An 18858-nucleotide genomic window follows, 5' to 3' on the forward strand; every position below is an offset into this window, starting at 1 on the left:
ATGTTGTCAAAATTACCTCGTATTTGAAAGACACAGGAGATACGATTAAGCATCTAGAAACATTTTTGGATCTTGTACTGAAGACACTCTTATAACGACCGTAGACGTGACATCATTGTACACAGTGATCCCAATGGAGGAGGGGATCACTGCGGTCGATTATGTGTTGAAAAAAAGATACAATAATGCCATCTGAACAAAGTGATCTTTTAATGGAATGTTTAAAATGTTGTTTATAGCATAATTATTGGTTTGAAGGCAGCTTTTACTTGTAATGCACTGGGACGGCGATGGGGGCGAAATTCTCCCCCAGTTTTGCAAATCTCTATATGGCTGTGTGGGAGGAGAAATGTTTATTAGCCCCAAGCTATGTACCAATAAAGAGGGGGAAAGGTCTATTATCTTGGAAATATTTATATGGAAAGGAAATACACATGATTTTCTACTATATATAAATGATAATATGTGGAATCTCCATTTTACTGGAACTGTTAGTCCAACCTCAGTTAATTTTCTAGATTTGAATATTTGTATAGAAGGGGCACTTTTAAAACTAGAACCTATTTTAAACCAACTGATGCAAATACATATATAAGAACTACGAGCTGCCATTACAAACCTTGGTTGAAAAATATTCCTAAAGGCCAGTTTAAAAGAATATATCGCAATTGCACTAAGGTACAAGACTATTATCAACAGAGTGCATTGATTGATGGGAGGTTTCTTGAAAAAGGATATATAAAAAAAGCTTTTTGAAGGAATGCAAGGAAGAGGTGTTAAAAGAAAGTAGACAAAAAAATTGATGAAAAACAGAATGAGAAACAATTGGCCCCTATAGAGATGAATAAAAAAGAAATGAAACTGGCCTTCATTACACAGTTCAGTATTCAGTAATGGTGTAGGCTTGATTAAAAATGCTGTATGTAAAAATTGGTCTGTTTTAAAAAATGATCCAGTTCTTGGAGGGTTAATTCCAAACAAGCCCATTGTTATCTATACAAAAGCTCCTAATATCAAAGATAGATTGGTACATAGTTGTTTACCCACGCATTAACTGAAAAATAAAAAGCACCAATTCATATGATACGGTTTTTGTGTAGCTTGTAAAAATCGCACAAAGGGAAATAAGCAACTTCGGACTGAGGAGTAGAGTTGAGCGGACACCTTGATGTTCGGGTTCGACTGGTTAAGCCGAACTTCACAAAAAAGTTTGAGTTCGGGACCCGAACTTGACCCCGAACCCGAACCCCATGGGGATCCAAATGGGGGACCCGAACTTTTGAGCACTAAAATGGCTGTAAAAATGTCATGGAAAGGGCTAGAGGGCTGCAAATGGCATCAAAATGTGGTTAAGAGCATGGCAAGTGCTCTGCAAACAAATGTGGTTAGGGAAATGACTTTAAATAACAAAATACGTAAAAATAAAAAATAATAATCTTGATCTAGGAGGACGAGGGCCATATGGAGTAGGATGTTGAGGAGGCGGTAGATGTGGCAGTGTAGGTGGAAGCGGCGGTGGAGGAGGTAGCCTACACTGCTTTTTGGTTTTAAAATTATTTATATTTTTTTAAATTAGGGTACACCCCAAAACATTGGGAAATATAACCTGTGATAACCCCCTCCAGTCGTGCTAAATACACTGGCTGCAGGGTAGGCCAGCACCTCAAAGGGGTAAAGGGCAAGCTCAGGCCATGTGCCCAATTTGGAGACCCAGAAGTTCCAGGGGCTGACCCCTGTCAGTCAGTTCGTGTAGGCGTGTGCACACTTACTGCCCCACTATGTCGCACGTCCCCGTGATGTTCACGATCCAATTTGATATCTGCTCTATCAACTTTCGATGTTCTTTTATGCGCCTACCATGGTGATCACGGGTGGCGGGGAATCAGGGTTCCACGCCGGGGAGGGAGCATGAGAAAGAGAAACCACATCCAAGGGAGGATTCATTTTTTCAAATTTAAAATTATAGAGCGGAATTATGGGAGAAATTATTAAAGCGTAAAAGTGGGACAACTTTTTAAAGTTTAGGTGGAAACGGCGGTGGAGGAGGTAGCCTACACTGCTTTTTGGTTTTAAAATTATTTATATTTTTTAAATTAGGGTACACCCCAAAACATTGGGAAATATAACCTGTGATAACCCCCTCCAGTCGTGCTAAACACACGTTCAGACAATACACTGGCTGCAGGGTAGGCCAGCACCTCAAAGGGGTAAAGGGCAAGCTCAAGCCATGTGCCTAATTTGGAGAGCCAGAATCAGGGTTCCACGTCGGAGAGGGAGCGTGAGAAAGAGAAACCACATCCAAGGGAGGATTCATTTTTTCAAATTTAAAATTATAGAGCGGAATTATGGGAGAAATTATTAAAGCGTAAAAGTGGGACAACTTTTTAAAGTTTAGGTATTGAATTAAAGGATGTGGCGCGCATTAATTAATGAAGAATTTATTAAATTTTATTCCCTGTCAACTATGCAGAGCAGGGGTTTCTATCCGGCAAAATCTGAAAAATGTCACCTGACAATGTAATTGACGATTTTTTTAAAATTTATGTTCCTGTCACCTATGTAGAGGTGCCCCAGTGACATCCACCATTCATTTGGATATCTTCTCTATCAACTTTCGATGTTCTTTCCTGAGCCTACCATGTTGATCACGGTTATCGGCGAATCAGGGTTCCACGCCGGAGAGGGAGCATGAGAAAAAGAGACCAAATTTAAGGGAGATAAATTTATTTTAAAAATTTGGGATCGACCGAAAATATGGGAAAAGTTATTGAGGCGCAAATTTGGGACAAATTACAAAAGCCCAAATGTGGGCCAAAAGAGTAAAGCGGAAATATGGGAAAAGTTATTGAGGCGCAATTGTTGGCCAAAAGAGTAAGGTGGAAATGTGGGAAAAGCTGTTAAAGCGGAAATGTGGGACAAATTACAGAAGCCCAAATGTGGGCCAAAAGAGTCAAGCGGAAATGTGGGACAAAGTATTGAAGCGCAAATGTTGGCCAAAAGAGTAAAGTGGAAATGTGGGACAAATTACTAAAGCGCAAATGTGGTACAACTTGTTAAAGTTTAAGCATTGAATCAAAGGAGGTGGCGCGCATCAATTAAAGAAGAATTTCTGAAATTTTATTCCCTTTCACCTATGCAGAGCAGGGGTTTATTCACATCTAAAATTGTATAATGTCAACCCAAGAATGTAACAGAAAAATTACAGAAATTTATTAACCTGTCTACTTTGTAGAGCAGGGGTCTATGACAGAAAAAAATGGTTTATTCTCACCCGAAAATGTAAAAGAAAAATTATTGAAATTTATTAAGCTGTCAACTAGGTAGTGGAGGGGTATATTACACCCAAAAATTGGTGAATTTCACCCAAAAATGTAACAGACAAATGTTTTATTTTTTTTACCTGTCTACTAGGTATAGCAGTGTTACATCACACCCAAAAATTGGTGAATTTCACCAGAAAATGCCACTGACAAATGTTTTAATTTCTTTTACTGGTCTAATAGGTATAGCAGTGGTACATCACACCCAAAAATTATTGAATTTCATCCGAAAATGTAACTGACAAATTTTTATTTTTTTACCGGTCTAATAGGTATAGCAGTGGTACAACACCCAAAAATTGGTGAATTTCACCAGAAAATGTAACTGACCAATTACATTTTTTTTTTAACCTGTCTACTAGGTATAGCAGTGGTACATCACACCCAAAAATTGGTGAATTTTACCAGAAAATGTAACTCACAATTTATTCATTTTTTTAACGGTCTAATAGGTATAGCAGTGGTACATCACACCCAAAAATTCCTGAATTTCACCAGAAAATGTAACTGACCAATTACATTTTTTGTTTTTTCCGGTCTACTAGGTATAGCAGTGGTACATCACACCCAAAAATTGGTGAATTTCACCAGAAAATCTAACTGACAATTATTATTATTTTTTTAACCCGTCTACTAGGTATAGCAGTGGTACACCCAAAAATTGGTGAATTTCACCAGAAAATGTAACTGACAAAGTAGTGAAATGACATAAAATAAAATACGTACAAATAAAAAAATAAAAATGTGATTTATGAGGTGGAGTTCCATATGGAGTAGGAGTTTGAGGAGGCGGTGGACCTAGCAGTGTAGGTGGAAGCGGTGGTGGAGGAGAACGAGGTAGCCAACACTGGTTTTTGGCTTTAATATTTTTTTTTTTTATTATGGTACACTCCAAAAGAGTGTGAAACATCCAAAATACAAGAATGAGCAATTGCGCTGCAGTATAACAATGGCTGGTTAAGGCCGGTATACATGTCTATTCTGCACAAGGTACGGACAAGTCCTGTGGGATCCATGCCTGGTTCATTTTAATGAACATGAGCTTGTCCACATTGGCTGTGGACAGGTGGCTGCTCTTGTCTGTGATGACGCCCCCTGCCATGCTAAACACACGCTCAGATAATACACTGGCTGCAGGGCAGGCCACCACCTGCAAGGCGTTAAGGGCAAGCTCAGGCCATGTGCCCAATTTGGAGACCCAGAAGTTGAAGGGGGCAGACCCGTCATTCAGTACGTGTAGGCGTGTGCACACATACTGCTCCACCATGTTGGTGAAATACTGCCTCCTGCTAAGACATTCCATATCAGCTGGTTGTGCTGGTTGTTGTGGTGTAGTGACAAAGCTTTTCCACATTTCGGCCATGCTAACACTGCCTTCTGAGGTGCTGGCGATGCCCCAGCTGCGTTGGTGACCTCCTCCTCTGCCTTCACCTTGTGCTTCCACTGTGCCCCCGCTGTCAGGTAAGAATACCACCAGCAGCGTGTCTACTAGCGTGCGCTTGTACTCGCGCATCTTACGATCACGCTCCAGTGACGGAATTAAGAACGGTACATTGTCCTTGTAACGGGGATCCAGCAGCGTGGCCACCCAGTAATCAGCACAAGTTAGAATGTGGGCAACTCGGCGGTTGTTGCGGAGACACTGCAGCATGTAATCGCTCATGTGTGCCAGGCTGCCCAGAGGCAACGAAAAGCTGTCCTCTGTGGGAGGTGTATCGTCTGTGTCCTCTGTATTTCCCCAGCCACGCACCAGTGATGGCCATGAGCTGGTCTGGGTGCCACCCTGCTGTGAACATTGGTCCTCCTCCTCCATCTCCTCATCCTCCACCTCGTCATCCTCCAGAACTGTGCCCTGGCTGGACAATTGTATATCTGGCGTTTGTGGGTGCAGGAACCCACCCTCTGAGCCACTTGTGAATGACTGGGCGAAAGAAAACCCTACGAAATGATCCCTCTTCCTCCTCCTCCTCCTGTGCCACATCCTCTTCCATCATCGCCAGCAGCGTTTTTGCAAGGAGGCATAGAAGTGGGATAGTTACGCTGAGAACGGCGTTATCGGCACTGGCCATGTTGGGGGAGTACTCTAAACAGCGCAACAAGGAACACAGGTCTCGCATGGAGGCCCAGTCATTGGTGGTGAAGTGGTGCTGTTCCGCAGAGCGACTCACCCGTGCGTGCTGCAGTTGAAACTCCACTATCGCCTGCTGCTGCTCGTACAGTCTGGCCAGCATGTGCAAGGTGGAGTTCCACCTTATGGGCACGTCGCATATGAGGCGGTGAGCGGGAAGGCCGAAGTAATGCTGCAGCGCTGACAGGCAAATTCAGCACATGCGCCAGGCAAGGGATGTGCATCAAACCGGCTAGTCCCAGAGCTGCTACGAGATTTCGCCCATTATCGCACACCACCAGGCCGGGCTTGAGGCTCACTGGCACCAACCACTCATCGGTCTGTTGTTCAAGGCCCGTCCACAGCTCCTGCGCGGTGTGGGGTTTGTCCCCCAAACAGATAAGTTTTAAAACTGCCTTCTGTCGTTTACCCCTAGCTGTGCTGAAGTTGGTGGTGAAGGTGTTACGCTGACCGAATGAGGAGTCGGTAGAGGATGAGGAAGCGGAGTAGGAGGAGAAAGCAACAGGAGGCAAACTGAAGCGCCCTGCAATCCTCGGTGGTGGAAGGACATGCGCCAAACTGCTATCTGCCTCAGGCCCAGCCGCCACTGCATTTACCCAGTGTGCTGTTATGGAGATATAACATCCCTGACCGTGCTTACTGGTCCACGAATCCGTAGTGAGGTGCACCTTGCCACAGATGGCGTTGCGCAGTGCACACCTGATTTTGTCCCCTACTTGGTTGTGAAGGGAAGGGATGGCTCGCCTGGAAAAGTAGTGGCGGCTGGGCACGACGTACTGTGGGACAGCCACCGCCATAAGGCCTTTAAAACTATCCTTCTCCACCAGACGGAATGACAGCATTTCAAAGGCCAGTAATTTAGAAATGCTGGCATTCAGGGCTAGGGAATGCGGGTGGGTAGAAGGGTACTTCCTCTACCTCTCCTGTGTTTGGGAGATGGAGAGCTGAACGCTTCCGTGGGATATTGTGGAGATGCTTGGTGACCCAGGTGGTGGTGTTGCTGGAAGATCCTCTGTTTGCGGGGTGGCAGGTGGCACTGTCACTCCAGAGGTGGATGAAGAGGCTGAGACTGCAGCAGAAGAGGAAGCAGGAGAAGCCAGAGACCTTTCTTGGTTTTTGAGGTGTCTACTCCACTGCAGCTCGTGCTTAGCACTTAAATGCCTGGTCATGCAGGTTGTGCTCAGGTTGAGAACGTTTATGCCTCGCTTCAGGCTCTGATTGCACAGCGTGCAAACCACTCGTGTCTTGTCGTCAGCACATTGTCTGAAGAACTGCCACGCCAGGGAACTCCTTGGAGCTAGCTTTGGTGTGCTCGGTCCCCTGCTGCGGTGGGCAGTAGCAGGCGTACTCTCTAGAGGACAGCCGCTCCACTTTTGCACCCTGCTCCCTCTTCTGCTGTGCTGGTGGCTCTGTGCGACCACCACCTCTTCCTCTGAACTACATAGGTCACTTGCATGACCTTGATTCCATGTGGGGTCGAGGACCTCATCGTCCTCCACATCATCTTCCACCCAGTCTTCACCCTTGCCCTCCTTGTCGGTCTGCACACTTTCGAAAGCCACAGCAGTTGGCACCTGTGTTTCGTCATCATCCGAGACGTGCTGCGATGGTCCTCCCATGTACTCATCTTGAAAGATAAGTGGTTGGGCATCTCTTCCACTTCTGGGGCAGGGCTAGGTGGATGGCCCTGGGAAACCCTGCTAACAGAGTCATCAAAAGCAGAAGAGACTGCTGCATGACTTGGGGCTCAGACTGCTTGGCTGATTTGCAAGGGGGTGAGGTGAAAGACTGATGCACATGGGCTTCAGATGCCAACTCTGATCTTTCAGCAGGAGACTGGGTGGGAGACAATGTGAAGGAACTGGAGGCACTGTCAGCAACCCAATCTACTATCGCCTCTACTTGTTCAGGCTTCACCATTCGTAGAGCCACATTAGGCCCAACCAAATACCGCTGCAGGTTCTGTCGCCTACTCGCACCTGAGGAAGGGGTTTTACTTGTGCGTGTAGCTGGCACAGATCGACCACAATAGGCCTCAATTAAATTTGTTTGCCCAAAATGGCTGTATTTCAAATATCGGAATAGAACCCCTGTATATAAAGGGTGTATCTCACAATGACATCTGCAGCAAAGGCCGCCAAATTATTATTTTTTTTGCCCACACGGGTGTTTATTTAATAACTGAATATGACAGCAGTATATAACCCTGGAATTTCAAACGTCTTGATGCTGCAAGGGCGCAACAATTGTGTATTTTGCCCAAAAAAGGGTGTTTTATTAATAGAAGAATATAAGCCCTGTATATACAGGGTGTATCTCACACGCTCTGACCCACACTAGGCCGCAATTAAAGATTTGTGCACTAAATGGCTGTATTTCAAATATCTGAATATAACCCCTGTATTTAAAGGATGTATCTCACACGCCCTGACCCACACTAGGCCGCAATTAAAGATTTGTGCACTAAATGGCTGTATTTCAAATATCTGAATATAACCCAAATATATAAAGGGTGTATCTCACAATGAATTCTGCAGCAAAGGCTGCAAAATTATTATTTTTTGCCCAAACAAGTGTTTGTTTGATAACTGAATATGACAGCAGTATATAACCCTGGAATTTCAAACGTCTTGATGCTGCAAGGGCGCAACAATTGTGTATTTTGCCCAAAAAAGGGTGTTTTATTAATAGAACAATATAACCCCTGTATATACAGGGTGTATCTCACACACCCTGACCCACACTAGGCTGCAATTAAAGATTTGTGCCCAAAATGATTGTATTTCAAATATCTGAATAGAACCCCTGTATTTAAAGGGTGTATCTCACACGCCCTGACCCACACTAGGCTGCAATTAAAAGATTTGTGCACAAAATGGCTGTATTTCAAATATATGAATATAACCCAAATATATAAAGGGTGTATCTTACAATGACATCTGCAGCAAAGGCTGCCAAATAATTTTTTTTTTTGCCCAAACGGGTGTTTGTTTAATAACTGAATATGACAGCAGTATATAAACCTGGAATTTCAAATGTCTTGATGCTGCAAGGCCTGAAAAATTGTGTATTTTGCACAAAAAAAGGTGTTTTATTAATAAAATAATAAAACCCCTGTATATAAAGGGTGTATCTCACACGCCCTGACCCACACTAGGCTGCAATTAAAGATTTGTGCCAAAAATGGGATTTGATTAATAACTGAATATGACAGCAGTATATAACCCTGGAATTTCAAACGTCTTGATGCCGCAAGGCCATAAAAATTGTGTATTTTGGTAAAAAAGTGTGTTTTTAAAAACCCAGAAAATTATGGCTGTATTTCTAGCTTAAATTGCACCCTAACTAATCCTGCAAATGCACCAGATGTTGTATATTGTCAAAAAAGGGTGATTTTTTACAACCAGATTATTAGTGCTGTTTTTCAAGCTTGCATTTCAATGTCACAAAAGCTCAGATGCAGTGCTGGTGCACTGAGCTTGCATACAATGGCCGCCGCCCACCTAACTGACTTTTAAAAAAAAAAATTTCGGTCACTGGGCTCAGGGTAGGATAAAAAGATTGTGCCCTGCACCCACACAACAAAATGTATGTAGATCGCTGAGTTAGATTCACGTTTTGAACAAAGATTCAGTCCTATTCTCTCCCTGAAATCACCAGCCGCATCCTCTCCTTACACTAGTAACAGCAGAGTGACATGCAGCGCTATGTGACTCCAGCTTATATAGAGGCTGGGTCACATGCTCCACTGGCCAATCACAGCCATGCCATTAGTAGGCATGGCTGTGATGGCTTCTAAGGCACACAGTTAAACGTTTGTTGATTGGCTGCTCTGCAGCCTTTCAAAAAGCGCCAAGAAATCGCCGAACACCGAACCCGAACTTTTACTAAAATGTCTGGTTCGGGTCTGGGGTCCAAAAATCCTAAAGTTCGGGACGAACCAGAACTTTACAACCCTACTGAGGAGGTTACCTCCAAGAGCAAGGGAACAACTTTCAAAATAGAAGGCAAATTAACTTGTGAATGCATGGGGGTCATCTACCATGTGCCCATGTGGCCTCCAGTATGTAGGAATATCTTTGAGGAAATTTAAAACCCGCATGCAAGAACATATTCGTAACATCAAAAAGGAGTAGACACACATAGTGTTGAGCACGAATATTCAAAAAACAAATTTCTATCACGAATATCGCCACTTTGCGAATTTGCGAATATTTAGAATATAGTGCTATATATTTGTTATATTGAATATTCGTCATTTTTTCCATCTAAACACATGATTTCTCCCTGCTTCTTGCTTGTGGGCCAATGACTCATTGGCCCACAAGCAACTTAAGCAGGAAGGAATCGTGTTCAGATGGAAAAAATTGCAAATATTCTAAAAGCGAATATATAGCACTATATTCTATAGTGCTATATATTCGTTTTTGACCCACGCCTGTATTGAGCTCGCAATATTCGCATATTAGGCAATAATTACCTTGCCGATTTTCGCGTAAAAAAGAAAGAATGTAGAATATAGTGAATATACGAATTCGCAAATATATGGCGAATATTCTACTAATATTCGCGAAATATCACAAATTCAAATATGACCCCTGCCGCTCATCACTAGATACACATAGTGTATCAGCCAAATTTAAAAAGGTGCACAAAAAAAATCCACAGGGTTTAAAGTTTGTGGGCTTGGAAAAAGTGTGGATAAAATGTAGAGGGGAAAAATCAACCAAAAAAGAGGTTAAATGGATTTACTGTTTGGGTACATTACAGCCAAACGGGTTTAATGTAGAGTTTTATATTAAGACCTGTCTTAAGGGATAACTGATATACTGTAAAAATTTGTGGAAGTTACATGTAGTAGGAAGAATGTGTCTTTTTCTATGAATGTGAATGCTGTTGAATACGCAGGAGTGCGATTTACGCACTGCATGCGTGAGATGTAAATGTTTTTCTGGCGGCTATATATAATAACCATATTGTGTTACAGTCTGATGTTGGTGGATATATATTGGATGAGAGCGCTATGTGTATGTTGATAAACTGAATCTCTGTTGATTTTATAGGAAAGAAATATTTTATAAGTTTTTAGTTAACGCCCACCTGATTATAAAAGGGCGGGTTGCAAATCTAGTATAGAGTAGCCCCTGACAAAGCAAGCGAGAGCGAAATCCGGGTCGGGCAGGCGAGGAATCAGTAGTACTTCGTATGATTTTATATGCATTGATTTGTTTTAATGATCTGAGTATAATAAAAAAGCGTGATTACTGAAGGGCCTGCGGTACTTCACTATGTCTAGTTCTCTTGTATAACATCCAGGAGATAGAAGCACTGACTGTGGCGAGAGCCCGGATCTGGAACTCAGTGATCAATCACATTTGAAGGATACTTTCTACATACCTTCATTACTGACACTTTTATGGGAAATTTTCGAGCTGCGCGGTCTTATATATGAAATTGAGGACTGAGTGTAAATTTGAACCTACTTCACCATAGACCTGCTGCTCTCCAAGCAACACTGCGGTTTGAGACTTTTTATCTGTTTTACAGTTAAATAATTTTTATTGTTGTAAGAGACAGGAGTGTGTAATGAAGGTGCTACTTGAGCTTATTGGACAATTGGGCGGCTGTCTCATCCTCCCTATACAGATGCTATTGATTAGCATACAGGGCGACAAAAGAGAATGAGTGGAACAGCGGGGCAACAGAGCAGCTGATCTAAATCTAAAAAAAAATATAGCGCACTGATATCTACTGATCATGCCCTATACTGCCAGGTACTAATATTGTAATGTCAGGACCCGTGAAAGGTCCTCTTTAAAATTTGGGACATTTTCGGACTTGGAAATGCCAATGATGTTTATTTTTATGGTTTATTTTTTTATGGAAAATTGGGAAAGAAGGGATTTGAATTTTTAATATCTCTCTGATTTGTTTTATATTTTTGAAACACATTTTTAAAGGGTAAGTGTCATATATTTTTTTTATGTAATTGGATTGGTCTGACTAACTTTATCTTAGTTGGACTGTGACATATAGGCTTTTTGCCCCCTTTTAAACGGACTTTAATAAAGGTTTTGTTTTTTATTTTTAAAGGTTCATCAGGCTGTGAATTTTTTTAGTATTCAGGAACGTCTACCTACTTATTTGTCTAAGTGTGAAATACTAACTTTATCTTAGATCCCAAGTTAATTATATTGTATAGGTATTAAATTACCTAGTAATTGCAGCATGTTCTTTCCACCCCCAGGCATTACAGTGATGTGTGGCTAAAACAGCGTTGCTAGTTGTCCTCCGTCTCCTATCTTCTATATACAGAAGATGGAGGACATAGTAGTGGGCAGTCCCGAACTCTGAGTGCACGCTCCCGTCGGACCAGGATAGTGCCAATATTCGCGATAAAAATTCATGATTAGAATATTTGCGCTAAAAATTTGCGATCAACTACTCAGGAGGAAGCCGAATGGTTGGGGTGAGGCTGCACCTTCCCGAGATGAGCCGAATGAATTCTAGGTAGTTAGGGAGGGAGGCCTCAGGGTAAGGGCATCGGCAGCCATCTTGAGAAGATAGTCAGAAAGAAGTCTTGTGAGGATCGGTTGCTATGGAATCTTATTAAACAAGTGGTATGTGAACACAATAATTAGTGATTATGGGTTATGACCACAGTAGCAACAACATATATAAAAATTTAATTTTCAGTAAAAATATGACAGTTATCCTTTAAGTCCTCTTAGAGATTTTGAATACGTGAATTTCTGATCACTTGTACTATAGATATCAATGCTGCTCAATCAACCTTCAACAGGCAATAATGTAACAAGGACAGAAGAGTTGGTACAGTCTCACTATTTTACCTGATGGCCCCTGCACTGTCGTAATAAGCCTCTTTGTCACTTGGGGAGCATTGTGTTTGTGCTTTGGTGTTTTGTGGATCCCCAATACACAGTTTGCAGAGATTGGAATCAATGGCTGATCCAGGAGCACAGCTCTGACTGAAGTAGGACCCTGTTCGGTACAGATTAAAAAAAATGTAACATATTAATTTATTTTCAGATCAGGTTTCCAGCCGTCTAAAAATGAGTGACTTGTTTATGTTATAGGGACTGGCCAGGGTTCAGATTGAAAAAATTGCCTTGTGCTTGATTTTCTTTGTAGCTTGTGGAGCTTGAACAGGTTACAGTGGTTATAGTCATAATGTGTTCATATTAGTGTCTGAACTATAGACTTATGTGACTTTCATCTATGGTTTATACGTTTAAGAAATAAAATAAAGTAAAGTTGCAAGAAAACTTAAGTGAACTCTTTGACACTGTGTGGATTCCTGCATTAATTGCTAATAAAAAAAAATTACCAACATTTTTGTTAAATTGGGGGCATTTAAGTTCCACCCCCTCCAGCCGCAAACTACACACAAACATCTGCTTCTGGATTTGGCAGGGGTGTTTGTGAAAATGTGTGACAATCTGAGCAAATTTGGGACTGCTAGTGCAGTACCCCAAAGCAGGGGGTATCTGCAAATGTTTTGTCATGTTATGTATTGTATCCAGCATAACTATGTGTGAATGGCACAGACAGGTTAACAATCTTGGCTCAGCCCTTGTAGGAGGTCAGGTGTGGGCTGTCCCCACCCCTTACCCTAGGAGAGTCTAGACTGGAGTTTGAAGGGAGACAAAGCTGAGACTTGTGCTCTGTCTTCTTAGTCCCAAAAGGCTACAGAGCCTCACCAATCTCTGCATCATCTACAGAAAGACAGAAGAAAAAAATCTAGGAGGACATCTAGGAGGTCATTTATTAAGACTGGCGTTTTAGATGCCAGTCATAATAACCCCTATAGCTGGCGGTGGATCCGCCAGAGTTATGAAGAGGCGAAGGCCTCTATATAACTTCGGAGGATCCACCGCTGCTTCTAAACGTATGATAGCTTCTCACTGTCTTACATTTTCTACGCTTAAACCAGCTTTACTTGGTACCACTTCTTTTTATTGTCCACACATCTTCCAGGATATCTAAGTTGCAGGACACATTTTAGCCCTTATATATGGAGATATTAAGATGTAGTCAAGTTTCCACAGGTAGTATGCCTGATAAAGGCATTGTCTAATAAAAAAAAAAAGGTATGACTTAACTACTGCAGCTAAGTACACAAAGCCTAGTATAGGGAACCGAAAAGGTGGCTCTGGACCTAATAGGTGAGTAATACTGCTTGGATTTTTTTTTTTTAAGCCTCCCCTTAAGGAGATATATTGTGCATATTGGGGGAGATGTATCAAAACCTGTGCAGAGGAATAGTGGAGTAGCCTCCCATGACAACCAATAAGGTTCTCGTTCATCTTCTGAAAAGTCTTTAAAAAAAGAGAGCTATGGGAAAACACTACACTTTTCTTTTGCATACTTTTGATAAATCTCCTGCATTGCATTATTATTGAATATTACTGAATATGTAGGAAATGTATGAACAGATATTGCTGTATTCTACTCACCCAAGTCACAATTGTTAGTCTGCTTACTAATTAGGCTCAGAGGTATGACCCATCCAGCCATGTGACCAACACCAGTGTGACAGGACTTTTTGCCTTTAAGATTGTTCCATGTGATGTCTTTGTTGCTCTTCTTTACTAAGGCTACGGCCCTGGGTGTGCCAAAATCTAGACCACACAAAACATACAGTGAATAAAGGGCACCTACCAAATAACTCAGACAGTTCCTTCATCATCATCCTTCATCATTCCTGCCTCATTTACAGTTTGCAGACCACTAATACACCTCAATGATCCCCTCACATAATACAACCACATTACAAGGAGACTTGTCCTTTCTAACATGATCATATAAATGTCCAGTTGGTTGATGCCTCCAAGACTTCTCAGCATCGGCATCAAAACAGATTACACATAGACGAATCTCACACTGTAGTCTTCTTAAATAGTATGTGCTGAAACTACCAGTATATAGTGCTCGAATTTTCTCCTAAGTCATGATAAGTCAGATGTGACTGTAGTCCATCATGTCAAAGTCACAGTGGACCATGAAGCTGAGAGATAGGGGGTTTGAGTTCTTATGCTGGAGAGCTGGTGATCAGCAGGCGTGAGACAATAGAAAAAGTATTATTTAACATGTAAAGCTATATGATAAGGTAAGAAAAGAAAATCACTGCTGATCAACAACTCTTGGATGCGAGTGCCCTGCAAACAACTACTCATATCTCAGCTTCCCTTAACTTATGACTAAAACATGGGATATTGGTAGCCCATAGAAGTCTATGGAAAGGGTAGGAAGAGAAGTGATAGCTAAAATATAAAAAAAATGTATTATTTCTATATTGTTCATCTAGTTCAACATATTGGTTTTTATTCTTTGAAATTATATATAGTATAGGAATGACTATGTTATGTAGATCTGTAATTCAGAACTAGTGAATATGTTTAGCACCTATTCATTGTAAATGGAGCAAAAACAACAGAATTGTCTTGAAGTCTACAAATAATTTTATGTTTTAAGCTTTAATGGCCCTGTGTCATTCATATCTGGAGACTGTAGTTATTCACTAGAGCTTGTGTCTTTTTAAAATGTTTACCTGTATATATGTCTCCAAGCGTCCTGCATGGAGCGAAGTCATCTACCAAAAAAAGAGACATAATATATTATAAACCTAAAATTACCAAGTAAGAAATTAGTGCCTGCCAACCTATGGATATTTTATGACAATATTGTATACAATTATCTACATTTCAGTTTATTTGGTTCTTCCATAAAATTGGTTGTCTGTTTTTTTTAACTACCGTAGTTTTCACTTCCCAGCTGCTTCTGTAACACCCATAGAAGTGAATGGAGTAAGCTATTCATTAGTGATGAGCGGCAGGGGCAATATTCGAATTCACGATATTTCGCGAATATTTGGGCGAATATTCGCCATATATTCGAGAATTCGCGAATTCATGATCTCCAGGCTATATCTTCTTGATTGCGAAAATTTGCATAAAATTCGCCTAAATCATTCGCATGAACTGGTATTTTTAAAAAAAATCGAATATTCACGATTACGAATATATTTAGCGATATTCTAAATATTCATGAATTCTCGAAGTGCCGATATTCGCGATTAAAATTAGCAATTCAAATATTCGTGATCCACACTACTATTCATATGTACAGCCACTGCTCCATTCTTTGCTCAGATGTGGCTACCTCATAGAATGCTGCAAAAAAATGAAACCCAAAACATTGTGCAACTTATTTTTTTAACCCCCCCCAAAAAAATATTGTTTAAATACATTATATGTACCACAAAAGGATGCTATTACAAAATACAACTCGACTTGCAAAAAAAGTCCTCCTGCAACTACTTTGCTGAAAAAATAAAATAAAAATGGTATGGCTCTTAGAAGGCAGGAATGAATAAAAGGAAAAAGTCTTGAAGGCCAAAATATGTTGTGGCCTCTGCTGACTAATATGTCACTGATGCCAGTGATTGGTTGCAGTGGTCAAATTCTGTATACCTCTTTCTCACGGCTGCAGCCTTGTACATATAAAAAGTGTGAAGGATCATAGCTGTGATGCTAGAAACAGGAGAGGCTGAAATGTTATTTTATGACATTAACTGACTTTTGTGAAGTTTCTAGTTCAAAAAAAAAAACTTTAACCCCCTCCCACTTAGTGATATACATCACTGAGCAAAATTAGTTAATGCTGAGTGCTAGTGTTCAGCGAAGTGAAGCATCGGAAGCGGAATTTGGTTGAAACTTTAGGAAAACTTTGATTCTAAAACAATCCGAATTTCCTTGTGCTTCATGGTAACAAATCAATTTTCCTAAAATTGCGTCTGCAAGTGTTAGAAAGAGAAAGTAAGAAGCCCTGGAATGTGAGATCACCCATAATGGCGTGCAGCTAGCCAATCCACAGGTAGCCATCCCCCTGTAATGTCACAACTAGGCAGAGCCCTATAACACCCTGATCCCGCGCAGTTGCCGCCATTTTCCTGTGAGCTGAGCATAGGGAGAGATGTGACAAGACATTCATGCACTGGGGACAATGTTGCTGCAAACAGAGAGTGTAATACAATATTGGAGAGGGAGAGTGCAAGGAGAGCGTAGTGGACTGCTGAACTATAGACTCTGCTGCAATTTATCACCATGTACGTAACTGTGCAGTGCTCCAAGAGTCATAAGATAATTGATTCTGTTAGCTGGAGAATTACTGTGTCATCAGTATTACAGTCAGGTATAATTTATCGCCATGTACATACGGTAAGTGTGCAGTGCACCAATATTCATAGTTAATCCCTTCTGACTTTATGTTGTCCCATTACTCTCATATTTCTACTAGAAGCTTATGAATGAATTACCAGCTGTTTGCGGTAAAGGTACAGATGGGTGTTATCAGTTGGGGATGTATTCCTGCACAGTCTGACACCAGCAGCGCTGACTGGATAGTCAGACACACCCACCACTGCTAACATCCAGCAGTACCTTTACTGCAGACTGCTGGCAATTTATTGGTAATTTTTTAGCAGGAATAATACTGGAATGGTCAGGGGTGCACCTAGCCTTTCTGCTGCCTGAGCCTAAAATTCAAACGGGCCCCCCCTCCCTATGCTAAATTCTCAAACAAACCCCTTCCCTCTTAACATTACATACAGCACTACAAAACATACAGGGTAATACAGCGCCCCATACCTCTTACATCCAGTGATGTCTCCTCTGATGTAGACATTCTCTATCCTCATCTTCTCCATATAGAGACCGCCATGCTGATTTATTTAAGCCATCTATGGTCTTTTCAGAGTTTGGCAATGAGGTATCTTAGTTTCCTACTTTTCCATCATCCTCCCACCTTCTGAACATCGCATTCTGCCATCCCCAATACTGTGCCTGCTGTGCTCTCCAATACTACACTGCAGAAACAGCCCCCCTGAAAATACTATTGCCACACAAATAGTGCCCCCTTCAATACTTATTGGCACTCAGTGCCCTAAAAAATAACTACACCAAGAAAATAGTGCCCCTGACAATAATAGTGTAAGCATAATGTGCCCCAAAAATATTTGTGCTAAGATGATACTGTGCCAGGGTGCCCCCCCCCCTGTAATTGACCAGCTGTTGACACTGAGTCTGATGCACAGTCAGTCTATATGTAACAGAACAGATTAAGAATGAATGGCACAGCAGTGGAACACGATGCACATGGTGATTACACAGAGCCTGCACCATCCCTGCAGTCTCCCTGTGCTCTCCCTATAGTGTCTGAAAACTCTCCCTATGATCTCCCTACACTGTCCCTGCACTGTCCCTATCCAAGATTCTACAATTAAAGCTTTGTTAAACTCTGTCCCTATGCTCAGTTGACTTTAAAATGGCGGAGAGTGGGCAGGAATAGGATTTTTATAGGGCTGTGACATCACAGGGGATGACTATCTGCCGATTGGCTGGCTGCATGGCATTATGGGTCATATCTCCTTCCCAGGCTTCTTACTTTGTAACACGTGTACCTGCCATTTTAGGAAAAAATCTATTTGTTACAACGAAGCAAGAGGAAATTCGTGTTTGTTGCCAATCAAAGTTTTCCTGAAACTCAGAGCGAATTCAATTTGTTTTACTTCGATTTGCTCAACACTAGTTACCTTTATTGTGGTACTCATCAACTGCTGGAACCAGTCCACATTTCAGTGCTGTATACATGTGTTCTGCACTCAGAGTTACTGCATCAGCTTCATGTTTCTGAAAGAAAAAAAAGTTACTGATGTCCACAGCCCTGTTGAGCTCTGCCTATCTTCTCTGAGCCAGCCCAGATAATGCTTATACATGCTGGTAAGGATTACTTACCAGAATTTTCTCAATGCACTGCTGTACAGAAGATGGCTCTGTGCATTTAATAGCACCACCACTTACTGAGGACCAGTCATCACATTTGGTCTTCTCGTTCTGGTTTTGGGTGCACCAGCGCACTTCGTTCTTGGATGGAAGAGGTGTTCCTAATGGAAAAATGAAATTTTCATTATAAGAATATTAAATCATTCACATTCAATCTTCTTAAATGTAGGCAATATAACAGGCTTTATCCACAAAATTGTCCCCTACCGTGCAGTGTTTTCATGGCATCAAACAATTCTGGTCCCAAAAACAGAAAAGTGTTCATTGCTGATGGAAGAGCAATCACATTTGTTGTAGTGTGTTCAAACATCAAATCTTTTCCATGAGTGGAGCTGAATAGTTTGCAGCCTTTTTTCTGAGATTAGATAAAAACACAAAGACAACAGAAAATAATATAAACCACCACTAACTAAAGCTAACAACTAAATACAAAACTTGAACGGCTGGTCTTGGACCTTATTCTGGATGAAGGTTCCTGCACTTAGTTACTGTAGTCATTACAGGAATACTAACATCTTGTGATGTGTTGCATTCCTGAGTCTCCTGA

The 18858-nt window shown here is 41.4% G+C and overlaps 1 protein-coding gene across 39 annotated transcripts in view; it reads right to left on the minus strand.

Annotated features, from left to right (window-relative positions):
* LOC120997603 (saxiphilin-like) overlaps positions 1 to 18858 on the minus strand; it is a 390951-nt gene that overhangs the window by 35155 nt on the left and 336938 nt on the right. For all 39 annotated transcript variants that reach the window (XM_040427730.1, XM_040427728.1, XM_040427745.1 and 36 more), the window contains 6 exons: positions 18519 to 18666; positions 18264 to 18412; positions 18062 to 18158; positions 15020 to 15061; positions 13926 to 14090; positions 12300 to 12450 (listed from right to left, as the gene is read on the minus strand). In XM_040427730.1, the coding sequence (XP_040283664.1) occupies positions 12300 to 12450; positions 13926 to 14090; positions 15020 to 15061; positions 18062 to 18158; positions 18264 to 18412; positions 18519 to 18666 (752 nt within the window). The remainder of the gene's footprint in view (positions 1 to 12299; positions 12451 to 13925; positions 14091 to 15019; positions 15062 to 18061; positions 18159 to 18263; positions 18413 to 18518; positions 18667 to 18858) is intronic.

The sequence above is a fragment of the Bufo bufo genome, chromosome 4 (assembly GCF_905171765.1).
Source record: "Bufo bufo chromosome 4, aBufBuf1.1, whole genome shotgun sequence".
Taxonomy (NCBI): Eukaryota; Metazoa; Chordata; class Amphibia; order Anura; family Bufonidae; genus Bufo; species Bufo bufo.